General features: G+C 35.6%; 1 protein-coding gene across 7 annotated transcripts in view; it reads right to left on the bottom strand.

Annotated features, from left to right (window-relative positions):
* Window positions 1-627: 627 nt before the first annotated feature.
* Ssbp2 (single stranded DNA binding protein 2) overlaps window positions 628-25932 on the bottom strand; it is a 393489-nt gene continuing 368184 nt past the window's right edge. For 2 of the 7 annotated variants that reach the window (XM_008853302.3, XM_008853303.3), the window contains exons 13-17: window positions 25076-25146; window positions 22499-22577; window positions 20009-20037; window positions 12367-12465; window positions 5728-6306 (exon numbers count right to left, since the gene is read on the bottom strand). In XM_008853302.3, coding sequence (XP_008851524.1) covers window positions 6277-6306; window positions 12367-12465; window positions 20009-20037; window positions 22499-22577; window positions 25076-25146 — 308 coding nt within the window. In that variant the 3' untranslated portion in view covers window positions 5728-6276. Of the gene's footprint in view, window positions 6307-12366; window positions 12466-20008; window positions 20038-22498; window positions 22578-25075; window positions 25147-25932 lie in introns of all 7 variants that reach the window. The other 5 variants (XM_017803241.2, XM_029556230.1, XM_008853301.3 and 2 more) reach the window with 4 other exon arrangements.

The following is a 25932-nucleotide window of genomic DNA, read 5'->3' as shown; positions in this document are numbered from 1 at the left end:
ACCATTGAGCTGAAATATTTCATTTGGATCAAAGCCATAATAAATACTGTGGAACCAGCATTTAAAACTTTACTGGGGGTGAAAATGAGTTATGTATTTTCACTGCTAAGGATGAATTCTTAGTACAATTAGGGATCTTCTTTCTCTACATTCTTATTCACGCATACAATAATATGCAAAATCTACTTCATGGTGAACTGAAGCAACTATCTGTACAGTTCATCAGAAAAAATGAAATGGAGAGGCAGAGTACTGTATGAATTATCTGAACAAATGCTTCAGTTTTTACATTGGAATAAAATACTAAAATCCCATTCATTAACAGATGTCTATTTGCTAATTTTATTCTTTTGGGGGAACGTTTAATTGTCTGGCCATGTGGAATCTGCTACATATCATAACCTTCTCTTAAGTGTATATAAATCATCTGCCTCTACATATTCCTCAATTTCCTTATTGAAGGAATAATGCCTAACTCAATTCTATGCATCAATATCCACATTATATTTTGACTTTTCATTCAGGAAACATTTGCGCTATCTTCATATAAACAAATCATACAAACAAATTCCTTTACTTTTCCAGTAAGTGTTGAAGTAAAGGATAGAAATGAAAGGGTAGAAACTGTACATGAAAAGATGTATTTTTATAAATTAAATGTGAAGACGTGCCAAATTAAGGGGCATTTATATACATCTTTATGGCAACTTTTCCCATTACACAAACAGCTCAAGTACTTTACAAAAACATTAAGTGATAAATTCACTTGAGAATAAATGTAACAATGTGCATGTGCACACACACATATACACACAGATGCTAAGTTTACAAATGTGTCCGCTATCTGGTGGCCACTGCTGAATTAAGAATAGTAGATTGCTAAGAGTAACCCCAGATTTCAATAATATTTATACATAAATTGTGCATTTATAAAAACCTTACAAATAATTCTATTTTCCCAGGAAGATATTGTAGGTAACAATTTAACACACATAGTAAGAAAACATCTTAAATTCTTAAAATCACAGTTAAGATAAACAATTCCATAACCTTATGGCTAACATGAATCAAGAATTCTATTTATAAAGACTTCCCCATTTTCATGTTTGAAACAATAACATGTTCTTTAATTTATTCATCCTAACATATAGTTCTTAAGTTTTTAATTGCCTTAATGCAAGGAAAGTAGAACATTTTGAAAACTGATCTGATACAAATCCATACACAAATTTCCATCAGTACATTATATTAAGAAAATCTCCAAGGTATCGCAAAATTTAGATTTTTTTTCTCAAATTATGTAAACTGGTCAGATTATCTGAATTGTTGTTTTCTAGCAAATAGATGGATTATTATATTTAAATGAGCAATTTTACCAAGATGTGATATAAATTTAGTCTACAACATTTTGCATGGAGTTAGAGAATGCTGTGAGGGATCCAAGTCTCACACTCATGCACTGAGCTCACGTATCCCCAAGTGGGTTATAACACTAATTGGGAACAACTTATTCATATCTTTTTTTTTCTGGAAAGATTAATACTTACCTTTGTCATTTTAACATCCTATCTTGTTTTTGAAATGAAATGCAAAGTATTTAGAAGCAGGCCATAACAATCCAATGATGGGGATAATCAAAATGAATCATTTATCCTGATAATATCCAAAACGTCTACAGAGAAGATACACGACAGCTGTATGCATGAAAACACCTAGTCCCAGTTTAAATTTTGCAACATTATACATAGTACTGTATTTCAGTTTAAAAGATGTAGACAGCAAAAATATTCACATTTAAAGTTCTTACAGAAATTATTCTTCCATTCAAGAAAACTAATTATGCTAAGTTAACAAAGGAAACTTAACAGAGGAAATTCTCCTTGGGAGACTTATTCAGCTGAATATTTCTCTTTATAATACAGTTTAGGGAAGTAATTAGAGGTCTCAGGTGTGTTTTCCACCTGTAGGTCATCCTTTCCAAATGAATTACAGTTCATGGGTAAAGTTAATGCTTTTGGTGAAATAAATTAATAATGTCAATCCAACTTCTTACAAACAAATGTGTGCATCAGTATAATTACTGCGTGGTTCCTGGCAAAGTACAATGTTGACACACTAGTCTGGGTCCAGGAGACCCCTCTTGCTCATGTTGTATTACTCTCTCCATCCCAAATGACTTTTATCTGTGATTTTACCATTGAAATGAAAATCAGTGAAAGAATTATGCTTAATAGTTATTACTACTGCTATAAAATAGCATGCATCATAGTAGGAGTGGTATTTGTGTTGTTTGTTGGTTCATTTGCTTTGAGGGGAATTTTTTGTTATCATCCCTAACACATATGCACAGGTACACACACATTTAGTATGCAAAATCAAAGTGGTATTAATAGTGGTTCACAACTCTTTGACTATTCCAGTATTTCTCAAGGCATGTTTCCCAGATTGAGGGAGACTGTTAGAAATGCTTAAAATTAGGTACCATTGCTTTAAGCAAACACAGGCCTGTGCTTCTCACGACAAACAAAATTTAGTCCACTAGGAAGGAAAAATACAAATAAAACTCATCTACTTTTGGCAAAATATGTGACAACTGTCTCCCCACAGTGATCTTCTCCCACTTCAGGTCTGTATTAATGGACTTCCTGTTTCAACTAGTAGTTTTCAAGGAAAGAAAACAACAGCACACAAATCATGAAAAAAGAAACAGCATCAAGGGAGCATTTCAATGTCAAGTAGCTATGATTTGTGGTACTGTTTACAATGAATAGTAATGATCAAGAAATTAAACTGAAATTATTTCCCCTGGGAAACTACCATTAGTACTATATACCATGTGGAGGAGAAAACTGTAAGGGCTGAGAAGGGAAAGATGTTCAGCCTGCATTTTATCTTCTGGAGGATGCAGGGATGGGAGGCAGGCTTGGAGAAGGCCAGGGAAGAAGCCAATAAGCTTCAGAGCATTGCGAACTGCAAAACTCTGCCTGCTGAAGAACAGTTCCAAGTGCTGATCTGCACTCCCGGAGTGATATGAAAAAAAGGTATAGATGGGCTGTGGGCCTTACTCATACCTCAAACTGAACTTACTGATTTTCACCTGCTGCCTTTAAAACTGAAGAGAATTTAATTGAATGACTCTCTGAAGTGCAGTGGAGCTCAGATATCTTAGAGAAGCATAACAATAGAAATGGGAGAAATTTTCTCTATTTTATTCCTGAAGAGAATGGGATGCTTTCACACTTTCCACAATGGGAGGGGGGGGACACAGAATTGATTTGTTAGTCTTTTGGTAATAGGGAAATGTTAACTTCGGATTTTTAACTGTAAAATTCTTGTTCACCAGCAACTGAGCGCAAACTGTAACAGGATTTTTCAAGGACTGTTGATTCGCCCATCACATTTGTGGTACTACTGCCAGACCAGTGCACCCCTCAGCCTTTGTTCAGATGGGCAACGTTGCTGTAAGAAAGACAGCTGGCTAAGAATCATACACAACTCAGAATGATATATATTTTCAACTTCAGTGAGTTAGGCACAATACAAAGCAGAGTAACAAGAATTAATGTTTTTTACCTACTACTAATTCTCACATTCACACGTGCATTTCATGTTCAATGTTGGCAAGCATTGCTGACATCATTAGTATGAGGTGAAATGTGTAAAAATAACCCTAAGGACAGGCAGCCTATGCATCCAGACAGCACGAATGCACAGATACTGATGAATGCAGGAGAAAGGGGTTAAGTGTTCTTATCAGAAAAACAGTAAGGTTAAATAACTAATATATAAACAAAAATTAATGTTCAGATACTATTTTCCTTTAGGTACACGAGAAGATTATTTGGATCTAAAAATTAAGCATTCTCATATTTTGACATTCTTGGACACTGCTTTATCTTAAAAAATAATTTTTAAGTACTTCAGGAATTTTAAAATTGGAACTAGGTATTTTTAATCTGGGCTCCAAGAAAGAAAATTTATGTAAATTGATTGCTGCATCTTGAAAATAAGAAAAAAAAAACCACTGTACTTATTTTTTTTAACTAAACAGGTTAGAAGTGGCCCATAATGCCATTTATATTCTAGAACTACCCCAAAATAAGGGCAAATAAAATGAGGATCATGATTTCTTTGTGATAATAAACAGCGCCTTCTCAGAAGGTGAATGAAAGAAACTCAAGATAGGTAATGATGGAGAAAAGAGTCAACAAAATATTTAAAACTTTCTGCATTATAAGATTAAGCTTAATGAAAAGAGTTAATTTTTGTACAATGACCATAAAAAGTGAAAGTTACAATTATTCTTGATAATTCAGGTGAAGGTACACAGTGCCACCTTCAAGTTACCTTGGCTTGAGGTAAAGACCTTTGGGGTTGAACTCTGAGGGATAGGTCTCAGTAGCTTGAGAGCACATGGCAGTTCTCTGGTACAGCCCTAGGCTTCTAGCAGTGGGCTATGAACTTTATTTTAGTGACTCACTTTATTATTGTCTAGATCTGCAGCATAAATCTAATTCAGCTTCTTTCTCCCCTGCAGTTCTTCCCAGTATTCCTGTCATGTACAGTGAAAAGAAACCTTTATTTCCAGAAAGAATAATCATTATGATTGAAGAGAAATAAATTGTTCTGAACCAAGAGCTAGCAGATATACTAAAAAAATTCACTTAGAGGCTAGCATCCTAAAGGAAAGAGAAGAGTCCTCTCACATGGGATTAAACAGTGCCTTTTCAGTCTCTAGGGTTTAGATCTGTGGTTGCTTTTGACTAGTGGTTATTTGTCTCACAATTGTAACAGAAGGATCACAGCTACCTTTAGAGTCTACAATTAAAACTCTTCGTACTTTTATGATTTTCGTGTTTGGATGATTAAAACTAACTCAAAAGGTCTGGGAAGTGTTAAACAGTAAGGTGTTTTTTATAAGGGAAATAATAAAAAAATATTTCCTTACTGCCTTTTGAACTGTCAGACATACAATATAGACTGAGCTTGCTGGAGTCAATGGACAGATGAATCAGTTACTACAGATGACCGGACTCAAAATACTAGCCTTCTGATCCAAGGTCAGTGCAATGGAGTAAAGACTGCTGCCAGGGAGGAGGGATATCAGAAAGGCCAGGAACCGGTTCAGTCCACTCTGGCAAACAAGCCACTGGGTGAGGAAAAACAGCAATATTCCAGAAGCCCTTGGGGGTCCTAATAACTCTTTTCTGTCTTGTACTGAAAGTCTTAATCATTTAATGTGTCTGCTTACAAGTCTTTGTGGAAATGTTCACAGGAAATCTGAATAAAATAAGACTATTTCACACTGGTACGTTATTAAAAATTTACCTTGGGTAAACCTGGGTGACAAGCCACAAATTCAAAGTGATTTTCTTATCACTTTTGAGTTTTATCATGTTAAAGAGAAAATGTGCTGCTAAAAATATGACAACCTGCATCAGTTTATTGCTATGGTCTAGGTAATTTGAGTTAACTAATGCTTTCTATACAACCTACAATAAACAAATCAAGAAAGAACTCCACTTAAAGCAATTATTGCAGAAATATATGGTGTGAAGCCCCAGTTATGCTTTTGTTGAAGTGTTTTCTTTAAATAAAAAGTACAAAGATACTTTGCACTGAAGGAAGCCAAGGACATGTTTGAGTTGACAAGGACACACCTTTTCCACTTAGTACACTTCGGGATTCACAGGATAACTTGCATCAGACACAATTTAATGAAAGCTCTCAAATAAGCGATTTTATTCCTATCCATGATTGCAGACATTTACAAAACCATAACATCTGAGTTCACCTTAAAAAATAACTTATATAAAGCAGTGATATACACAGCACAAAATAGTTCAGGGAGGGGCAGGAGCAACTTTTAATAATTAAAATGTAAACGTGAAAAAAAGGATGGAATAAAAGTCCCTACTTATTTCTACTTAAGATGTCATGTGATAATATTTTACAATGTCCTGTGGGTCAATGCATGTATACGTATATGTCCATATAGCATCTACATATACGATACATTCTCTTTCCCACACATATACATACACAGATAATATTTGCAGTTCAGTTTAGGGCAAGTCTAATGTGCCACTTTGTAGAGTTTGAATCACATTTGGACCCGCTTTCTTCACAACTGAGGAGAGAGCAGGGACTAAAAAGGTTGGTTTGGTGTGACTGAGACTCCTTTGTTTAACTGTACACTGATGAGTAATTTTCTTCCGTGGTAGTTCTATGAAGGGCTGACTCACGGTGGTTTTCATGAGGAGACTTGGTAATGGATCACACACTCATGGTCATGCTAGGGGAGTACTAGAAGGAAAGAAGAATCCACATTTTAACAGCAGTCCTTTCACAGGTCACCAAGGTTCTTCTTGGCACAAAAAGAGAAATGGTGAATTTCAGTTTGTTATGATCATTTCTGCACACACTTTTAACCTCAGGAAAATAAGAAACTATAAAAAGAGGAAGCTTGTAATAGGCTTCACTTAGTTGAGAAATTTTAAATTATTTCCTCTGCAAAGAGCTGATCAGATTCTCTTCCTAGACTTAGGAAACTGATAATTACCCAGTCCCTCAGACTCCCCTTCCAGCCAGACTTAGGTTTTGCAGGCAATTGTAACAATCAGAGGAACTTTAGTCCAAGGATGGATCAGAGCGAAGAAGTCTGAGGACTAGTCTTTGCCACATATATTTGAGTGAAGAAGGAGGGACTTCCCTAACATCTTCACTTCTATTTTCTCACCTATATAACAGGTTTAATGATAGTATAGGAGCTTGGGGAGGATTAAATACAAAATTCTTAAAAGTATGTACTTTATTAGATACATAGAAAATGCTCAGTATGTGAATGGTGTAAGAAGCAAAACAAAACTAATTCCCAGCTGTGCTGAGTTCGCATTAAAGCATAAAGCACTTAGGAGTGCTTTAGCACTTACAGCTCTTGCCCCCACTCTAGGACTCTAGCATTGATCCACAGTTATTTTTGTGTGAGAACAGGGACATGGACGTTACATGCTTACTTACCAGTATGATGAGTCTGACAACTGACACAGAGTGAGGCTTTTGGAAATTTGGAACAATGTTCTCAAAAATGACTTACAAAAGAATGAATTATGCCTATCTATTCGCATGCTGTTGGGAACAAAGCAGCTCCAGAGCAGAGCTTCCTCCAGGGACAGATTTGTCCACATGAGGCCAGTGAGCACGTGGAATGCAGCTAGGATCACTGAAGAACTAAAATTTTAATGTTACTTGATTTTAATTTTTTAAAATTATATATATATACACTATTTTTTAGAAGCATTTCATTACAGCTTTAACATAATAACAGTTTCTAGAGCAAAGATACATCTCTAAAATTAAATATCCACATACAGCTGGGAGCCACCATTTTGGACGGCACAATTTTAGATCAATTGAGCAGTGAGAAGCACCCATCCATGGCAACTGTCTCCAGATGAAAATGGTTTCTAAACTGGAATCAAAATGTGGACCCTGGGATATTTTAAATGTTTGACGGAAAATATGCAAAAACCAGTGTAGAAGGGGATTTCTTTTAATGGTCTACTAATGACTGTGCTTTAGGACAAGAGGCAGGTAGAGTCTAAGGGCCCAGTTCTATCCTGCAGAAACCCAAAGAGGAACAGTGGCTGTGTGAGTAACGGAACACGACTTTTTAGAAGGGGGACAGAGTGAAGGGCATTGCAGGCAAGCTGGCGTGGACTGTAGGATGAGGGAAAAGGTATAAGATGTGAGCTGAGGTTCAGATGAGTCAATGTGAGAAGGAAGAGTATCCTAGGTAACACTGACTCAGCTGGTAGACCTCTGAATGTTCCACACGTCATTAGGGCTCAAACAAAAAAATGCACTGTTTCTGAAGAAATGCAGAGGAAGAGGACAAAGCTTGTAAAAAGGGTCACTGTACCACAGTGGAAAATTTTTAGTTCTTTAAATAACAGCCACATCAAGGAGAATTTGTCATTGAACAGCCTAAAGTTCTGTTTCAGTACAGGAAAGCTAAGTTACATAGTTGAACTGACTCCTGTGCTGGATAACAGTGAGCACTGGGTGATAAAAAAGTGGGAAGGGAACTAATAAAAGCAAGATGAAGCCGAAACACCCCTCCCCAAGCAATCATAGATGAGGGCTGCTGAGATGGAGCTCACTCAACCCTGCACTGAAACAGGAAAACCCTATTTTATCCCAACGTAAAACACAGAGTCTCACATTACCCGTAACTCCAGCATGTTTCAATGCATTACACAGAGTCTTTGACTAAACAGAATTAAATTTTGATATTTTACTTTCAGAGACAAGAATAAGCAATAAGAAAATAAGAGGATATTAGATTTTAGAAATAGAAAAGAGTCATAGAGTATGGCAAAATAGTCACAGAAAAATGTAGTCTATGCTTTCTATAGTACTGATATTTGCCATAAAAATTGGTGATGTAGTCAGTGCTGTCCAACAGAATTCTGTGCTGATGGAAACTTTCTATTCTGTTCTGTCAGTAGAACAGGCTGTAGCCACATGTGGCTGCTGAGCTCTTGAAATATAGCTGTTGAAAGTTAGAAAGTAAAATTTTATATGTGTTTAACTTTAATCAAATATTTAAATTGTATAGTAAGATCATCAGCATTATTTCAAAACAAAGAGTTTTCTGACTGCTGTGTCAATATAAAATAGCAAGATACAAAAGTATTTTCAGCTGAACTTCAAAGGGAATGCTTGAGAAAATTTCTGGGTAATCGTTAACTCCAGAGACCACCCCCCCCACTTAGTGTGCATTTGAGTAGTCCATATATAACCGTTCTTGAATCCTTTCTTCTTAAGTATCATTCGAGCTTACATTTGTCCATAGGGAAGGAAGAGTAGGTGTTGAGTGGAGTATCATATTTAGACATCAAATATTCATGGTGTACTGCATTGAGACCACACGTCAGTGTTCCTACCATGCTGCTGCATCGATATGCCATGATATATTGCAAAGCCAGTACCAAAACGCTGTGGTATCAGGTTGCACTGTTTCAAAACTATTCTGTTGTCTGGTTCTCTTCAGAGGATACACTAACTCTTACATAGCAGCTAACAACATTACTGCTTGACTTAGCAAAACCCAAAATAAATCAAAACAAAAAAGTAAAATTCAAGCATACTATTTTGAACATATCCCTAATTATTTTATTTTTTATGTAAAGTATATTTTGAGATAGCACACCTTAGTATGAACTTGTGATATTTTCCTTCTTATAACCTAATTAATATTCCATAGAATACATCAGAGATAATCATTACAATTTTGAATACTCTTGATAAAATTTCTGCTTCAAGAATACTCACATTTCTGTCCTCTGTTTCTATAGAACATTTTGTTTTCTTAATGAGAAACGAGTTAGTTCTGCTTCTCTGAAACTAAAGTGAAATAATGTTCATGAACCACATAAAAATCTGGGATTCATACGATTTCCTTACAAAAGCAGAAATAGGCAAAGAGGAGGAAAAGTGGCAGAAGTTGCCAGCCAACTTCCTTGTCATTCCTATTGAACACCATCCTCTAATATTTTACTTACTCATCTGATTATAGATCAATGTCATGCTGAAATATTTTTCCAGTTTTTTTCCAGTAAGTTAAACCACTTATTTCCTTCACTTTTGAATCATTTCATTAATTCAGTTACAGATGTTTGTTAGCCACCATGTGGGTGCTGGGAATTGAATCCAGGTCCTCTGCAAGTGCAGCTGGTGATCTTAACTGCTTAGCCATCTCCCCCGCCCTGTTTTTTAATTAAAAAAAAAAAAAAAAATCTGTGCCATCAAACCCAAACATTTTACAGCATTTGAACACTAGGGGGCATCTTTGTCTCTTGAAAGAAAGAGCCTTGTTTGAGTCACATTTAGTTCTGTCAAGCATGTTTTTACTGCTAGTTTTGTGAATTTGGGCATGTTTGTTTTGATATAATTAAGAGAAGTAGCATGAGGGGATGGGCCAAGATAGCTACTGACATACAAGGCACACTTCTCTGGTTTAAGGTCTAGGTTAACAGTGACAAATCCTTGAAAAATAGACTGTTCACAAATAAGTGCTTTTTAGATTTATGTGCATTAAAAAACTAGACTTTGCACATTGGTTTATTGTATCTTTTGAATTCTCTAAATAGTTTGGCATTTCATCAATTATATTAAAGATTCAGAGATAAAGTATCTGAGCAAAACTGTGTGGTAACAAGCACATCCAGGCAGCACTAAGTGGACTGAGTAGGTTTCAGCCAGCACTAAGTGGACTGAGTACGTTTTAAGGCAGAGTGCATTAATTTGGTAAGGAAAAGGGGGGTGGGTGGGGAGAGGTGGAAACTGAGGGTGGATTTGATAAAAACATGTTATATGCATGTATAAAATTCTTAATGAATAAAAAAAATGCATGGTAATAAAATAAAGCCGTAAGTGATGTTGACTATTCACAAGTGAACTCTCCTCACCGGACAGACAGATGGATGGAGTAACCAGTGTAACACTGTGCATACCAGAGCTCATTTCTCCTAACTGTAACTTAGTACCTAGCGATCAACCTTCCCCAACCACCACACGGTTCCCAGTCTTGCATAACCAAAAACCAGAGTGGAGATGTTGTGTCTCCCACCATCATCCACTTATTTTCCTTTTGTGGTTTTTCTGCTGGGGACAGGAGGGGGTGAAAAAGAAAAATTAGGAAGTCTTGTTTTCCACTCTGCTAGCAGTCTTACACTGACCCTTCTTTTGGGTTCAGGCCAGTCAGGCTGGTCCAGGAGAGTCAGGGATGGGGAGACTCCTGTTTAGCCACTCTCCTTCTAAATACACATCCTTATAAAAGGAGGGAATGGTCTTCTTGTAAAAACCCTTAGTTAAAGTCATGTGGAACTTTTTTCAAAAGGTTTGCTTTCAGTCCTAAATTAATAATTTCCTCTTACATTAGTCCATACTTCAGTTAAAGTTATTTCATTTTAAAAAATTGACACAATTACATATATTTATGGAGTACCATGTGATATTTTGATGATGCACGATGGAAGCAAACTTATGTATTGCCTCAAATCTGTCATTTTTCTGTAATGAAAATATTAAAATCTTTCTTCCTAGCCTTTTTGAAATATATTGTACACCGTCATTATCTATAGTCCCTCTACTGTGTAACTGCACACCAGAACTCATGTAACTGTAACCAGTGTCTAGAAAGGGATCCACCTTCCTTGATCCCCAACCCCCCCACATTGGCTCCTGCCTCCTGTAACCCACAGCTTCTCAAACTGTAGGTTGTGACCTCATTTGGGGGTCATGTAATTGGAAGTAGGGTTGTAAAAAATTTGGCAGCAGCAAAATGTTTCTGGAATACAATAAAATATTAATTACAACCCAGTGGCTCCAGCAGAGAATGACCACTGGTAGCATTCACAGAGCTTTTTTCATTCAAGACTGCTCAGTCTGTCTCCCAGAAACTGAGTCACCTGGTCTTGGGAGGACTCTGGGAAACTCTAGTTTAAAAAATTCCTTAAGTATTTCTAGTGTAAAATAACAGAGTAAAATTGCATTTTGTAATAGCCTTTGAGAAAAGGTATCATTGTGTCTCTTTTGGTCTTCCCAGTGCCTAGTATATATTGCCTTGGCACATATAGTGCTTAGAAATAGTTTGTTAATGAATGAATGAATGAACTGCATTGCTTTACTTTTTGGCCTATTCACTTCAATGAAGATGTTAGTACTTCTGCTTAACCTTGTAATCACACTTTAAAAAATGACATGGGTATCTAGTCCAGGCTGACAGACCACAAATGTGGCTCTCACTGTAGTGAGCTCTAGTGGTGAAGTGACAACACACCCAGCTTATTGTCACAGTCTTACTATGACAACATTGAGAACAGACCTGGTTTTGCAGTAACCTGAGATGTTTTACTAACAGGTTAAAAAGTATCAAACAGGCACTGCTTCCAGATTGATCTATTACAGTGGATGAGAAAATTTGTATTATGGTTTTTGTAATTGTACATAAATCAAAAGAGAGTTTCTTAAAAGCCCTTTTCATAAAACTCCACATAAAGGCTCTTCTAACTTTTAAAATATCACCCTAGGCAAGGCATAGTGGTGAACACCTTTGGGAGGCAGAGGCAGGTAGATCTCTGTGAGATCCAGGCCAGTTTAGTCTAATAGCGAGGTTCCAGGCCAGGTGGGACTACGGGGAAACCTGTCTCAAGCAAGCAAGCAAGCAAAACAAACAAACAAACAAGAAAACAAATCAGCCTAGTGAACACAATATGAAGATCAATGATAATAGCTCTGAGCATTCATTCTAGAGGAGCTCAAGAAATATCACCTGCATATAACGGTCAAGGAGATACTTACACTTTCACTCTGAAACGGGTTTAAGAAATTTCCCCCCATTTCACCATCATCTCTTGGAGTGCCTGGTTGATTACTCAGGCTCATATTATTGGGAGAATTCTGTAACAAGATTTAGAAAACAAGTCATTGTTGAAGAATTTATTTTCCCTCTTGTACTGTAGTGCTTCAAAAATTGAAGGTATAGCAGCATCTCTGCAGACAAAGTCCTAAGTCAGAACTTTCTCCACATGCTACACCTCAAACTCTGTGCCTTGACAAGTACCAATGCTCTCACAAGCCAAAGCTTAAGAACAAGCAAAAAACCAAAATCATCCATGACAGCTATTTTCTTAGTCTCAGAATCAATGTTTATTCAATTTCCCACCCTTAGTTTATAGAGTTTCTACACCTCTAAAGAGTTTAAAAACCGTTCCCAGCAGGGGGCTGATGAAGAGAGCCTACCCATGGATAAGGCAGGATGGAGTCTAACTCTCAATCAAACTTTGAAAGGTCATTGCTTTAACAGACATTTCCTTTTACTTCTACGTGACTTTATAGATAATGCTATTTGATTATTTTATATGATTCTTTTTTTGTATTTTTAGATTCACTCCTTTATATTCACAAATCAAAATAGTTGCATACAAAAGGCTTAAGCTAAGTACTGAGCAACAATAAAAACCAAAACCATGTTACATTTTTTAAAAATAAATCATTCAATGAGATAGCTTGAGTAAGTTATTGGCTTAGGAGGAAAATGATGCTGTCACTTAGGAAATAACAGGAACTTCCTGTACTGCAAATAGGGTTTTGGAACTACTCAATGTTTAACAATTTTTCAAAGATTGAGTCCACAGTTCTAGTATAGGCCCTGGACTCTTTCTGGATGCCAAAAAGGAAGAAGCTTATGAGCGACTTCCCTGCCAACTGGACTAAGAACTAGTGTAATATGAATGAGTAACTTTGCTTATCTTAAACTTTTCAATAAAAATAAAGTTGGCATATACAGGCAACTATGATTCTTAAGGAAGAAAGGAAGGCAGTGAAGAAAAAGAGTGATGCCTTAGGAACAGAGAATTCATTGTATGTTGTCAGAAGTAAAGGAGGCTAGAAAGTAGACTGACTTAGAAACATCCTATCATTAGTTTAAAAGTAGATTTTTTTTATGGAAGTTTGTTCTGAGATAAAATAGCCACTATTAACAGTCAAACATGGAGTTAGCAGTGCATTTTTCAAAGTCTGTTTAAATTTGTTAGTCTTATCATCACTGTGCACTGTGAACCATACAAGGAGGTCTGAAACTCCACATCACTAGGAAATACAGAATGGTGTATATAATTTTTTTTTTTACCAGTTGTGGATCTCTATAGTAGTCTCTGTTGCTGCAAAAGGAAGTTTCTTTGATAAGGGATATAAGATACACTTTTCTGTGAATATAAGGATAAATGTTTAGAATATCTTTTTGAGACAGGATCTCCCTGTAGCCCCAGCTGTCCTGGAACTCACTATGTAGACCAGGCTGGCCTCAAACTCACAAAGATCCACCTACCTCTGCCTCCCAAGTGCTGTGATTAAAGGTGTGTGCTACCACGCCCATCCCTTTTATACAGCACTGCAACTGTGACTGAGGGGAATTATTTCAAAGTACAATTTTATTGAGTTAAAAAAAATCAGGACCAAATACTTTTTATTTCAAGTAGAAGAAAGGTTTTTAGATGTTTTTGTCCCAAGCAACATAGTTTATATCTTAGTTTTGAATAAGTTTTATTTATGTTAGAGAAAAGTACTTAGAAGAGTTAAACTAAAACAAGTACTTATAAACATCAAAATTTTTATGAATGAGTGATTTATAGAAGACTATGTGCTTTTTAAGAATATGTCTAAACTGTGAAGCTGAGGTAGGCAAAGGAGCTGATGTGAATACAGCATGTACCTCCTCTTGCTGAGCCCCCCCGCAGTGAGGATCTGTCGCAAGGATGCTCTGAAGTCTATAGGAACTCTATATGCCAATGAACTCCAAGGGTGATGAACCATACTTTCACAGCATAAAAAGAATTCTATCATTTCTGACAAGTTTTTTTCTCTGAAAAATGTTTAGTTACCAAAAATAAAGGCAATTCTACTTGTCAAATTAACCTGGTATCTTCATTTCCTTTAAAAATTTTAAGTAAAATTTAACTTAGCACCTTACTTTAGATTCATTAATTATTAAAGTTATTAAATAATGAATTTTTTTGAAAACATGAATAATAATGCTGACTTGGTTTAGAAAAGGAAATTAAACTTTATGTCAGGATTGTTTCTTAACAGTTGGGTGCTTCAAATCTCTGCTGTATTTTCTCATATATCATTCTTTCATTCTGAAAGTTTAGATAACTTCAAGTTTAATTCCTGACTCAATGTGCTAGTTTTATTTTTAATTAATCAATCAATTAATTAACTAGTTTATTATTTTTCAGTGCTGGGGATTGAATCCAAGGCCTGTGTATAGTAGGTAAATGCTCTGCAAATGAGTTACACCCCAAGACCCCCAGTATAGATTTTGTTATATTTTTCATTTAAAATAACATTGCAGTTTGATAAATACTTATACTTCCAAGGGTTACTGTTTCTTTTTTCCATGCACTCATACAATCTGCTCACAGCATGGAGGCTTAGGCTTATACTTTTTGTTTGTTTGTTTGTTTGTTTGTTTGTTTTTTGGTCTTTTTGAGACAGGGTCTCTCTGTAGCCCCAGCTGTCCTGGAACTCACTATGTAGACCAGGCTGGCCTTGAACTCACAGAGATCTGCCTGCTTCTGCCTCCTGAGTGCTGGGATTACAGGTGTGTGCCACAACGCCTGGCAGGCTTATACTTTTTTAATGGGGGGTGGGGAAGATTATATGGATACAACATAAAATCAGATAATATCAGGTCTTTGAAACTTTTTCCTTTCCAGTTACTGTTTGGAAATTCTGAAAAGATAAGGACAAAATACATAGCCTTTTTTTTACATGAAGTATTCTCTGCAAAATGTGAAAACAACACAAGTTCCTTGAAGTGGAGTAGTAAGAGAACTGAGTTGTTCAAACTAACAGAGTGACAGGAAAGAGATTCAGGCAAAAGAGCACCTGAGAGCTGAGACAGTGACCTACATGAGCACATAATTAGGGAAGAGGGAGCATGACAGAATTCAGGTAAAGACCACTGTTAGCTGTCCCTGTCATGTTGGCAATGTTTCTTACTTTAGTTGAAGTGTACTTTACTGTGTATTTCTGCTCTAAGATTTAGCTTGAAAACATTTGATTTTTATTGATCCCATCTTCAAGGGACTTTATTACATTCCCTTGACCATCTCAAAGTTCAAAAGACATGCACATTATATGAGTAAATAATATGCCACATACAACTTCCTCTGGATTACCATGCTTACTCTGTTAGAGCCTCTAATTTCTATTAAATCTTTAAAAATTATTATTACTGTATACATGCATGATCTATGTATGTGAGCATGTGTGCCCTGGCATACATGTGGAGGTCAGAGGATAAATTCATGAAGTCAGTTCTCTCCTTCCACCTTTACATGAGTTCTGGGGATCAAACTGAGGTCTCTAGGCCTGTACAGTAAGCCCCTTTACCTGCTGAACCATCTCACTGACCAAGTCTCTAGTTTTCATCTTTTAAGAACTTTTTCAAATCCTCTCTTAAGTAGTTACTGTTTCTTCTATCCTCAAAACCTGACCCAAAGTTTTTAAAATTCAAGTTTAAATTTTTTTTGAAATAAAAAGCACTGTAGAAACTTTAGCTCTGCTATAAATAAAATAAAATATGGACATTACTCTAAACCTCTTGGAAGTGGACTTTGAACTGGTTTTTCACAGCCTACCAATCATGTTGTTCTGATGCTGCTAACTCCACAAAAGAACAAATTAATCCCTACCATCATCTGGAGAGGGCTGCCCAAGGTCTAGCTCAGTGGTACCCATGCAGAGGTACCTGGAACCAAGGTTCAGGAAAGCAGAAAGCCCCTGACCATTTATTTATTCAGCAAGACATGACCAGATGAAATAGGGGTTTTTTCCTCCAAACTTTCAAACAGATGTGTGAAGTAGCTTAATGTGAATTGCAGAATTTCTGGGTATTTTCTTCTAAGAAACAAAACACCTACTTCTTTTCACCCCTAATGCCTAAAACAATTCTAAGGGAAATTATTTTTCATCTACTGATTAAATGAATGATTTTTCAGTTGCACAGGGGCTAAAGGAAATTCACATTTCATTTTCAAACATTTCTAAACTAAAGGTGAATTATCCATCTTGAGGACTAGGTAAATGGCTTTTTTACTAGGTAATCTTCAAATGAGAAAATGATTTTGAAATTTTCATTTGTAGTTTATTTTTTTATTTTACTTTTTAGAACATTTTTTAAGTTGAATTTTTGTATATTTCATACAGAACATCTCAATCAATCTTAATTATCTTTATACCCCTGTCCCCACTGGCACCCTCCCATAACCCCCTCAATGGAGCCCATATTCTGTGTCATCCGTTTTAAGGGCCTCTGTGTTAAGTCAGTGTCTTCAGACAGTCCCCAGTGCAAGTCCATTGAGGTCTAGTCAGCCTCTCTAGAGTTCTTTGTTTTAGGAAGATCAGCTATTTTTCACCTAGCAGCAATCAGTTGCCAGTATTTCTTCATTTGCAGTTTTTAACTGCGGCACAAACTGTGTTGTCAAAATGCCCTTGATGGTGCATGTTCCTATCCTTGCTTACACTGCAGTAACAAAAGAGAAGGAAGTTCCTAGACAGCACATCAGAGAGCTTAGCTACGGCCACACTTGAGACTGAACAGCTTTATGAAAGCCAGAGAATGAGCTAGAAGCTCTATTATTTTTAAGGAAATGAAGTCTAGGGGATCTTCAGCAACATTCCTACCACTGGTAAGAAGTAGAACAAGTCTTTCTGTTTCTCAACATAGTACACTTATCTTACACATAAAAATGGAATTTAAAAAACTATGCAATCCTGGCATCAGATGAAAATGCAGATTTAACTGGAGGACTAGGAAGATGCAGCTAGAGACCTATGAGGGATTTTGAACAAAATTGCTAATCAGTGATAGTCAAGATTTCTTGAGTCATAAGCAATAATGACTAGGAAAAGAATGTACTGGAAATGAATGAGACCAGAAAAGAAAGAAAGAAAGAACGAAAGGGGAGGAGAAAGCTTCTTAAGATAGTTTGACATGTGTTAGAAAAAGAAGATGGGAAAGTGGAGTTGTTGACTGTGTGTCCCTTGGCACAAAAGACCGGAAAAACAAGGCTGTGAGGGGAGAGGAGTTGGGAGAAAAAGGACTGGTGTGTGCAGTGTGGATCCATGCTGCTGTAGCTGCAAAAAAGGTGCTAGTGAGACCACCACCTGGGGCGGCTGGGCTGGAGCTTGGAGCCAATGAGCCTGAGGGGGGGCAGTGCAGAAATAAACTTAGAAATGCATTTGACACAGACATTTCCAGCACTCTTGTTAAGTGACATTTGTTACTTGTGGGAGAATTCTAATATTAATTTGAGTGTACATAACCTTGTCTTATAAAAGATTTTCCTGATTTATAAGATAGGGAGTTTCTTAGGGACAGTGATCATGTTTTGCTTATCTTTGGTGTTTCAAAGGTCAGCATGATGCCTTGGCACACTGTCCTTTGTTAAATAAAGGAATTCCTGTGTAAGTAGAAACCACTTGAGGACAGAGATGATGCTTGTATTTAAAGTCTTTTATCTTATTTTTTTTTTAAATCTATCTCCCTGTAGTGCACAAACCAACATTTAGCACACAATGGATGGTCAACTGATGATTAGGCTTTGGGCTAGAGAATGCTACTAGCAGTGGGCATTATAGATATTGGTATTCTATTAAACATTGTGGCTCTATTTAAAAAATGCTTCATAAAAACTCTATTTAAAAAGTGCCTTTATAGTCACAAAGTACTTATCTCTACAGACCTTTGTTTCTATCTCTCTAGTGTAAAAATTTTAGGAAGGTGACATTACAGCAATTTAGATGACCCCACTTTCAATTTGTTAATAACTATCTCTAAATATAAGAATATACTCCTCAAATAAGACATTAAAGTTTTGCTGTTGACTTTAAGGATCATTCAGCAAACTCAAGTGTTAGAAATGATTCAAGATGGTCAACACAGTCATGGTCATCTCACTGGGTAAGGCACCTCTAGAAGAAGAAGGCTCTAATAAACAGACCTTGTGAATACCATTTCTCATAGAGGTAGGTAGTGCTCATTATGAATAAATATTTCTGATTGTTTCTAAACACATTTATCCAAAGTGCTTGTAGAACTTGAAAGGCTTGCCAAACAGGCAACATAGGTACAATGTTAGAACCAAAATTTAAAGTCTTTTGTTTAAGCCTGAAGTCCTAACTTAAAATGTTTTATAGCTCAAGAAAACTTACTTTATTTTACATGGCACCAGGAATTTTATATTATTATGCACAAATAGGAATTTAAAGTAGAATTAGAAGCAGAGTTGTCCTTTAATGGATTTCTCTATTTACTGATATAAAGCAGATTTCTAAGAGTCATTCTAGTGCTAGCTAATAATTAATTCTTATGACACATTCTAAATATGTTTGACTCTTAGAGAGCTGTTTAAATTTATCATGCTCTAAGAAGTATCTAGATGTTATTCTTAAAAACATATAAGACATATTATATTACCAAGGGTTAATTTTAGATTCTCAAACTACTGAAGATGGAAAAATGCAGACATACTTTTCTATTTGTGTTAATATAATTTCCTTTAAATTACTTTCTTACTCTACTTTGAGGACTAGAATAATGACTACATATATCAACATTGCCTAATGAAGGCCTGAAAGACCAACTGAATGTATAAATGAAATGACTTCATAACATATATAACCAATTTTTAAAATTTATCTACTGTAACATTGTTTCAGATACCTTTATCTTTTCACAATGCCATCTAAACTGCCAGTGTGACATCGTAACATGATTAAGTTGGTTATCACCTAAGTTTGAGTTATTTGCAGTATGTGAATCAGCATGATAGCAACATTATTGTTTTTGGATATTTTTATTGGATTTGTGTGTATTTCATATACAATATCTTAATCATCTTTATAGCCCCCCCCACCGAATTTCGTGCATTCTGTCATTTATGTTATGGCTTATCAAGTCAAGTTGGTATGTCCAGACATCCCATGGTGCAAGTTCATCCACTGTGGTCTAGTTAGCCTAACTATAATCACTCCTTTAAAGAACATCAGCTCTCTCCCTCACCCTGCAGTAATCAGGTGCCAATAGTTCTTTGACTAGGATTGGGGCCTGCTGCCCATTTCCCCAGTTCTATGCTGGTTTTTTGTCTGCTTGAGTTTGCATAGATCTTGTGCATGATGACACCATTGCTGTAGGTTATATAAGCAAGGTTCCAGGAGCCTGTAAGGCTCTTGCTAGGAAAATTCTTAAAAGATTCATCTTTTCTTTTCCCACAGATTATATACATTAATATTTTAACTGCCAAATGATCATACCTAGATTTCTGTTTTCAAACTTTTATTGAGGAAGAACATTCATGAAACTAATCCAATTAACATTACAATTCCATGTGGAATAAAATAGAGTAAAAAAACACCGAGAATGCACATTACTCACCTTGGAAATACTGTCCATATCTCCTGAGCCTGAAGCATAATATGAAAAGAAAGACTATTAGGTAACATCGCATTTATGAATGGAAAGGCACTGTCAGGTGAATAAGTAACATGTGATGGCAAAGTGAAGAACTCCACTCTTACCTCTTAATCATCTGGTTTTCAAATCACAGAATTAAAAAAGTTCACTGTGGTAAGTTATTAGAGAGATCATTTATATCTTACTCAAAATTAAAATGTTAAATTTGATACAATTTAAAATGGACATTTGTGGGGCTGTAGAGATGGCTCAGAGGTTAAGAGCACTGGCTGCTCTTGCAGAAGACCTGGGTTCAATTCCTAGCACCAATATGGCAGCTAACAACTGTCAGTAACTCCAGTTCCAGGGGATCTGACACCCTCTTCTGTCTTCCACAGGCACTGCATGACACTGGTGTACCCACATGCATGTAGGCAATACACTCATATACATAAAAATAAATAAAATATTTAAAAATGGACAATTGTAATGATAGTTGACAATATACTGAACCATCTTTTCATACAATACCAAAAGTAAGGTATTCTTACTAATATTAAAAAATTGATAGCAATGAATAGCCACAATAGAAACTAAACTGATCTTCAAGATAAATTATGTTTTTATTTTGATACTTGAGAGATAAGACAATATAATTATACACTAAAATACAGCTAATAATCATAACTTTGCCACAATAGTTTTATTTTGAACCATTTTATTCAATAATTTATCTTCTTAGTACAAAATATTTATTATAAGATTTTATTAACATAACATTAACTAACCATTTCAAATAAAGTTAAGGGTAAAGATTATTCATTTGTTAATAAAGATGCATAACACATTGGCTATATACTGAATGCGTACCTGCTACACTGTATATGTGACTGTATACAGTAATGTTCACTATAGGAGGTAATGAGCTAATTGTTAATCATTGTGAAACTTCTGAAAGTTCAAGTCTAGTGAATAATGTAACAGAAAGTCTCCAACTATGACCAAACACTCTTCTTTTTGACTAATTCTCCAAATTAAAAGGCTAAAAGTTAAATTGTTTTACAATAATCCTGAAAAATAAAATTCCATACTAGTGCTCTCCAACTGAATACTATGTGGTGAAGGATATGTTTTTCTGTAATGCCCATTACAGTGGATGTTAGCTATGTGTGCCTGCTGCTGTCAACCTAAGATGTGGAAGTGTGTTTGAATATTTGAATCTTAAATTCTATTTAAATAGTTACACATGGCTAGCAGCTACCATAATTAGACACTTCATGTCAACAATAAAAAAAATTAACCAACACTTTGAAATCTAGGCAAAATAAGTATGGGTCCTTACAAGCAAAAAAGCGTATCAATACATGACAAAAAATTTCCAAGTCACTGAAGTTAGACCAGTGTTTCAGAGAATCATAAGGACATATTTCCTGAACTAGAGTGAATGAAATTCTATATAATCTGAATTGTTCATAAGCATAGTTTTTCCAATTTAAGGACAAGATTCTTTTGCAACCCTTTGCCCCCACCATAAACTTTTAAATTATCTTATGATCACACAAGTGCATCTTTTTCTTTTTGCTTTATATCCTCCTGCCTGTGAAGATAGTGTGCTATGTGACCTAGTCAGTTTTGTTTTATTTCTCTCTATTCTCACCATTGTGAATGTTTTATTCATCTTAGAGATACTTGGCTTCATTTGCTAAGAAGGTAGAATATATGAAGTATTTTCTTTTTTATTATTATTTTTCTTTATTTAATGTGTATGAGTGTTATGCCTGCATGTGTGTAAGTGCACCTGTGTCATGCAGTGCCCAAAGAGGTCAGAAGAGGGGGTTGAATCCCCTGGAACTGGAGTTATGGATGATTGTTAGCCACCATGTGGGTGCTGGGAGTTGAACCCGGGTCTTCTGCAAGAACCAGTGCTCTTAACCGTTGAGCCAACTCTCCAGCCCATGAAGTGTTTTCAAATATTAGTCACATACTTGAAATCAGCTTTAACCTGAATTTAATGTAAATCATGTAATCTTATTTTTAAAAGAATGCAAATATTAAAATGCAAAGTGAAATTAAGAAATTCTTGCAGAAAACTGGTTTCTCTGAGATCATGTTCACAGACTGGAGACCAAGGCACCAGAACATACCACAGTCTTCCAGGTGAGGCAGCATGGCACATGCTCAGCGGAACAAAGCCTCCTTTGATCATGAGACACTTACACTTTGGTAGGTTAACATAAACACCTGTGAATATGAACTGGGATAAAATAATTCTCACACTCCTGATTTCAAATGCTCTCCAGTTCTTATAACCAATATGCTGTGGATCCATAGTCTTATTCTGAGGTTAAAAAAAGCTGAAGTATCTCAAATGAGTGGTTGGATATGGAAGAGCTTTGCAGACCATGATACCCACTGTGTAGAACCACTGTTTTAATTTGAATTAATTCTATACGTGAAATTTAAGACCCTTACCTAAAGAGCCATTCATGTGATGGGACTCCATTCCTCCTAATCCACCCATGGGACCATCAGACCCAGGGCCCATTGGAAACTATTTTTAAAAGGAAGAAAATGACTGTTATCATACTGAAAAATTTATTTCAATGTTGCAGTATTATTTCTTAACATTACAAGACTGTGCTCTGATTTGTTTTCAAATGTAGAGACTTTTTAATAGATTTTTTTTGTAGTCTGTGGATTCTCCAATTGTCTGCCCACCTCTCTCATCTCATCTCTATGGGTGATCAAGCCAATTCCCATCCCTGTCCATTTTTCCCCTTCTTCAGAAATGCCCACCTAGAAAGCAGGTACATTGTCCTACAAATGAGAAGATCAGCACTTTCTTCCACAATACAGACAAATTTTCTATTATAAATCCAAGGTATTTCTTAAGAATCTGCTAAAGCTATTGGCTCATTAAGAAGAATAACTCAACATCATTATGCCAATATCAGCTCTTTCTTAGTAGGTAATATATCTTTGTTCAAATGGATGTAATCAATAATTTCATAATAAATTCAGTATAAAATTAAGGATAGCTTAATGTGGCTAATTCTTCTTAGTAATCTGAACCACAAGAGCTTAGTGACAGGCATTCTACAGAGCAGTTCTATTAAAATTTTTTTAAAGCATGAGACGTTTTTCTTTTCAAGTAAAATCTTATGTTAGAAATATAGTAGAACACAATTGTGAATAGATGTGCTAGGGTAGAGCTGGTTAAAGTCCATGGCCTTGGCACTCTTATCTTCTCTTTACCTCTCTAGAACGCTTGAGTCAACCTGAAGACAAATTACCTATAATCATCTACGTTTAGATTTAAGACACCCACTGAAAACATTTTCTCTTAAAAGTTTCCATGGTCAGATTGCATCTTCCATGATACATGGCATGGAATGTATAGTGGTGATGGTTACAAATCATAAAAGAATTTGAGGATCAGAACAGATTAAGCAAGAAAGGAAGGGAAAGGGAAAGGAAAAGGAAAAGTGTGAAAAAAAGAAGGAAGGCAGGCAGGCTTATGGGGGGACTCTAGTCAGGTAATCCTGAATGCCACCACTTCTGTGGAAATATGGTGGCCTTCCCCCACTGTGAGGATACAGGCCACATGCTTAAACATTTTCTCAGAAAAATGACAGGTTTGCAGCCTATAGTTAAGTGTCTACAAGTACATGGATGGGCCAGCAACATGGCTAAGCAGGTAAAGATACTTGCTGCCAAGCCTGACAACCTGAGTTCCAGATTCAGGTCCCACACATACTAGGAGAAGAGAGCATCTTCCACAATGTATTCCAACTTCCACATGAATGCCATAGCACACATGTATCCACACACATACACACATACAATAATAAATGAAATAAAGTAAAATATAAGAATATGAATTGATTTTTAGAAAATAATTTGGAATACATATGCCTCATTGGTAAACAGAAGGACTGACTGAAATTATTACTTCTACTCAGCTTTTAACAAAACTATAGATTAGAGTTGGGCTGAAAATTTGGAGCTCTAAGGTCAACAGCCTATGAATCTGCTTGGTTTGATCCTTTTATCTTGCTTCTATGGTTTTAAAAGATACTTAATGTTTTAAAAGACACTAAGACTATAGGCATATATGCTTGATCAGTTTAACATATAACTTTTTTTACTTTAGTTACCCTATATAGATAGAAACATAACATTATACACATATTTATTATTTTTATTTTATGTGTATGTGTGTATTGTCTGCATGTAGGTAAGTGCACCAGTGTCATGCAATGCCCACAGAGGTCAGAAGAGGCTGTCGGATCCCCTGGGACTGGAGTTATGGACAGCTGTTAGCTGCCATGTGGGTGCTGGGATTCGAACCTGGGTCTTCTGCAAGAACAACCAGTCTTCTTAACCGGTAAGCCGTCTCTCCAGCCCCACGTTATACATATTTATATCTCTCTATATAATTTAAATTATTCAGATTACAACTATGTTATAATCTATATTTACTATATATAATTACACATAACTATAATCTGTTGTATTTTTATTAAAATGCAGGCCTTATTTATAGATGAGTGTTTTCATATGGGCTTTTGTGGAAAAACCATGCCATTCACTTACTAAGAACACCTCACTTCCATACGTAAAGTCCAGATTTTAGAATTTAAAGAAAAACAAGCATACTGAACTTCCTAACTTGTTTTCTAGTTTATCAGTATTAAAAGAATCACACTGAAGAAAATTTAGTGATACTAACAATTAAATCCATATAAATGATTATGTATAACCTGTCATTTTCAAGTTGTTCTAATCACTAAGAACTTGGAAAAAATGAAAAATAATTTATAATTAAATTCAGCTTTACATTTGAGTTATATTGATATGAAATCTTCTATTTATGTTATATGTCATGTATTTTTCACCTAGAGCATACAAAGAATCTTTTTGTATCCAATAAGCTCTTGAAGAATGAAGTATAAAGTTCAAACATTATTCAGGTAATAGAATGTAATTCAAATTTTGCTATTTTCAAAAATGTTGAAGTTCTCAAATACGTTAAAAAATTATACTTACATTAGGTCTGTTAGGCCCAGGAGGTACTGCATTCATTAAAGTGTACATGTTGTCTCCAGAGTTGGTTGAATCTGAAACGAAACATTGCTTATTATTGTCTTAATCTTTGTACCCAAAACATCACAAAATAATATTCAGAGATGATCTAGAAATATACAGGCACTGATATCTCTAACACCTGAGCTAGCCCTTACTAATGTTTGCAAGTGAAAACCTGATAGTCATTTTCTGACTCAAAATGCACCATTCTGAAATCATAAATTAGAGGCATAAGAAGTATAATTATTTCAGTAATTCAGGACAATAGAGCCTTATTTTAAAAAATTATCTAAAAATTACAATAAAGGTTTTTCTATAATGAAACATGAATTATTTTTAATTCTGTAATGACATGTATATATATATATATCAAAAATTTCTTAAAATTCAGATTCGATAGTTTTTCAGTTTACATTATTTTCTTAGATTTTCTATGTAGAAATTAAAATGTATTTTAAGGATAAAACTAGTGTGATATACTGATTTAATTAAAAATATTTTAGTACTTTTTATTTTATGTGTATAAGTGCACTGCCTATATGTACGTAAATGCACTAGTGTCATGCAATGCCCATGGACGTCAGAAGAGGGCATCGGATCCCCTGGAACTGGAGTTTTGCACAGGTGTTAGCTGCCGTGTGGGTACTAGGTCTCGAACCTGAGTCCTCTGCAACAACAGCCAATGCTCTTAAGTGCTGAGCCATTTCTCTAGCCCTATACTGACTTAATTTTAAAAGAGAGATTATAATAGGAGTAGAAAAGAATTGTCTTGCTTGAAGGCAAAGCCAAATTCCTCTACCAAACACTTTTCTTTTGAG

Source organism: Nannospalax galili, unplaced genomic scaffold (assembly GCF_000622305.1).
Source record: "Nannospalax galili isolate Female #2095 unplaced genomic scaffold, S.galili_v1.0 scaffold45, whole genome shotgun sequence".
NCBI lineage: Eukaryota > Metazoa > Chordata > Mammalia > Rodentia > Spalacidae > Nannospalax > Nannospalax galili.
This window is presented reverse-complemented; position numbering and strand designations above follow the sequence as displayed.